This window comes from Vespa velutina, chromosome 10 (genome assembly GCF_912470025.1).
Source record: "Vespa velutina chromosome 10, iVesVel2.1, whole genome shotgun sequence".
Taxonomy (NCBI): domain Eukaryota; kingdom Metazoa; phylum Arthropoda; class Insecta; order Hymenoptera; family Vespidae; genus Vespa; species Vespa velutina.
The window spans coordinates 6,147,515-6,150,014 of NC_062197.1; the positions used below are offsets into that span (position 1 = coordinate 6,147,515).

A 2,500-nucleotide genomic window follows, 5' to 3' on the forward strand; every position below is an offset into this window, starting at 1 on the left:
TTAATAAAGGAACGTACAAAAGTATAGCAGCATACAAAAGCAATATCTTATCATATTTTAGATATCTTATCATTTTTAATATTTTAAAGACATATACTTTAAAACGACGTAGGAGAATTTTTTTTTCTACAACTGTGTATTGATTCATTCAAAAAGAAATAATAAAAAAAAAAAAAAAAAAAATAAATAAATAAAGAGTAATCTTTTTATATGACAGCAGTGTCACGGTGGCTTTTCTCTCGTTAAATCGAGATTCTATTAAATATGACGAATAACGAAAAGAGTAAAGGAACCTTCGAGCGATCGCGAACATTAATAAACTTCATTTAAAACGATCGGCCAATCCTGTTCAATGTGATATGCCGTTGAATAGCATTAAACGTCTATATTATTTCGATATTAAAGAGAGAATTGCGATGAGCTCACACGCCGGGGTAATTTACTTTCCGTAATGATATTACACTTTTATTCGACACCGATCGTATATTCGATCGACATTACATTTCGATTAACTAGCAAGTAAAATCGCAGAAATAAAAGCGATAACGTGCGATAACGAACGATCGACCTAATGATTACTTATGATCATTTAGTCGTGAATAAAGTAAACGCAATTTTATAACGTATGAGATATTATACAATTTTCAAGATCGTTTTTCGAGAAACGAATAATCGTGATAGAAGGGAGAAAAAAAAAATTCCTTTTTTCCTTTGAACTTTATCGTATGTTTATTACATTATTATCTAAGAGAATAGATATAAAGTATGGTATAATAATTTTGTCATATCATTTTCTCATTCCAGACGATAAAAATGCGGTGACGTTGAAGGATTATTGAAGAAACTATTTACAAGTACATATCATCGATGCATATACATTGATCGAAACAGTATTAAGGTACAACAAAGAAACTATATAATTCAAATTGATTCGTTCAACGATTGATGCATATCACTCTTCGAGAATACGTGAAAGTATTAGGGGGCAATAAAAAAAAAAAAAAAGGAGAAGGAGAAAGATCATTCATTCGCACGTTGTTTCTTTATTTTTTTTTCATCGACGAAAAATCGACGATGTAAAGTGAGAATCGATTTATTGTTTTATTTTTGCGTTGTGTTTTTATCGCGTTTATATCGGCGAGAGTAAAGTGGCAACGAGTGCTGGAAGGAAGAATGTTGTTGAGGTAACACGCATAGAAACCTTTTGAGAATAGCAGAGGAAGTAGGAACAAAAAGAAGGGGTTATTGAGGAATAGTGGAAAAGGATCAGGGGAAGAGAAAAGGAGGGAGAAGAGAAAGAGGAAGATCAAGAGGAGCAAAAATAAGAGGATGGGCTTTCCAAGAAGAAGATCATTATGGTTGAAGGTCGCCGTACTGGCGACCGCTGTTTGGATCACTGTGTGTTTCCTTCTGTATACGGAGGATCGAGCGGCTGCCGCAGTGGCACAAGGTTTGGCACCCTCTGGTGTTGCGGCACCTCCTCAGATGGCTAACGGGTTCGTCCCACCAGCGCTACCTCTTAGAAAGGAGACACCTGGAAACGTGCAGAACAAGGCCAAACTCAATCAGGCTGGTCTCGAACAAGGTAAGATTCTTTTCCCCTTTTTTCTTCTTCTTTTTTTCTTTCTTTCATTTTTTCTCTTCCATATTAAATCTCTCTTGAAAAAAATCAAGCCAATAACAGATATTAATTTGTTTTGGTTATCCTGAACAAAAAAAAGAACGATGATTTCCATTAGAGTAATTCGTATTAATCGAATACTCCTTCTACATTGTCCTCCATCGCAATATTCTTCTCTCATACTTCTGTCGATGATAATATTGATGATATTAAAGAGAGATAGCGAGATTATAGAAAGAAGAACGAAGAGTGCTTGATATTCCTAACGACGAGTGTAGAAAAAAAAAAAAAAAAAAAAAAAAAAAAAAAAAAAAGAAAAAAGAAAAAATAAAGGAAAAAGAAAGAAGAGAGAAAAAAAACAGCGAGAGAGTAAGAGAGTTTCCGAGGCAAGTTCGCACCGTAGTGGGCAGTAAAACAATTTGTCGTCGTCTTTATTGCCGCATCGTATACACGAGGGTCCAACTTGCCCTGAAATGGGATAAAATTATTTTCAGAAGGAGCAATAGCAATGCGACGTAGTCCTATTGGCGCAGCTTGCGTGCAGGATACGCCTGAACAGTATGGCGCCAAGCAAATAAAACCGAAGTTTATGCGAGAAAGCTCTTAGAAAGTATATGCTCTCTCTCTCTCTCTCTCTCTCTCTCTCTCTCTCTCTCTCTCTCTCTCTCTTTCTCTTTCTCTTTCTCTCGTCTTTCCTCATCTTTCTGCTCGGATAAGAACAAGCGGATATGGACGATTTAAAAATATTCTATTCTTTTCTCTAGAACTTGCTCGTATTTTCTTCGTAGGCTCCTTTTACGGTAACCTTTGATGTTTTTCATTGACAGGAGGAGGCGTCTTGGTTGCTCCCCGTGACCCAGACATCGCGGCACTTGGTGA

The 2,500-nt window shown here is 36.1% G+C and overlaps 1 protein-coding gene across 13 annotated transcripts in view; it reads left to right on the forward strand.

Moving 5' to 3' along the window:
- Positions 1 to 2,500, forward strand: part of LOC124952367 (putative polypeptide N-acetylgalactosaminyltransferase 9) — a 176,885-nt gene that overhangs the window by 122,823 nt on the left and 51,562 nt on the right. For all 13 annotated transcript variants that reach the window (XM_047502113.1, XM_047502115.1, XM_047502121.1 and 10 more), the window contains 2 exons: positions 805 to 1,585; positions 2,449 to 2,500. The exon at positions 2,449 to 2,500 is cut by the window's right edge and continues 147 nt beyond it. In XM_047502113.1, coding sequence (XP_047358069.1) covers positions 1,330 to 1,585; positions 2,449 to 2,500 — 308 coding nt within the window. In that variant the 5' untranslated portion in view covers positions 805 to 1,329. The remainder of the gene's footprint in view (positions 1 to 804; positions 1,586 to 2,448) is intronic.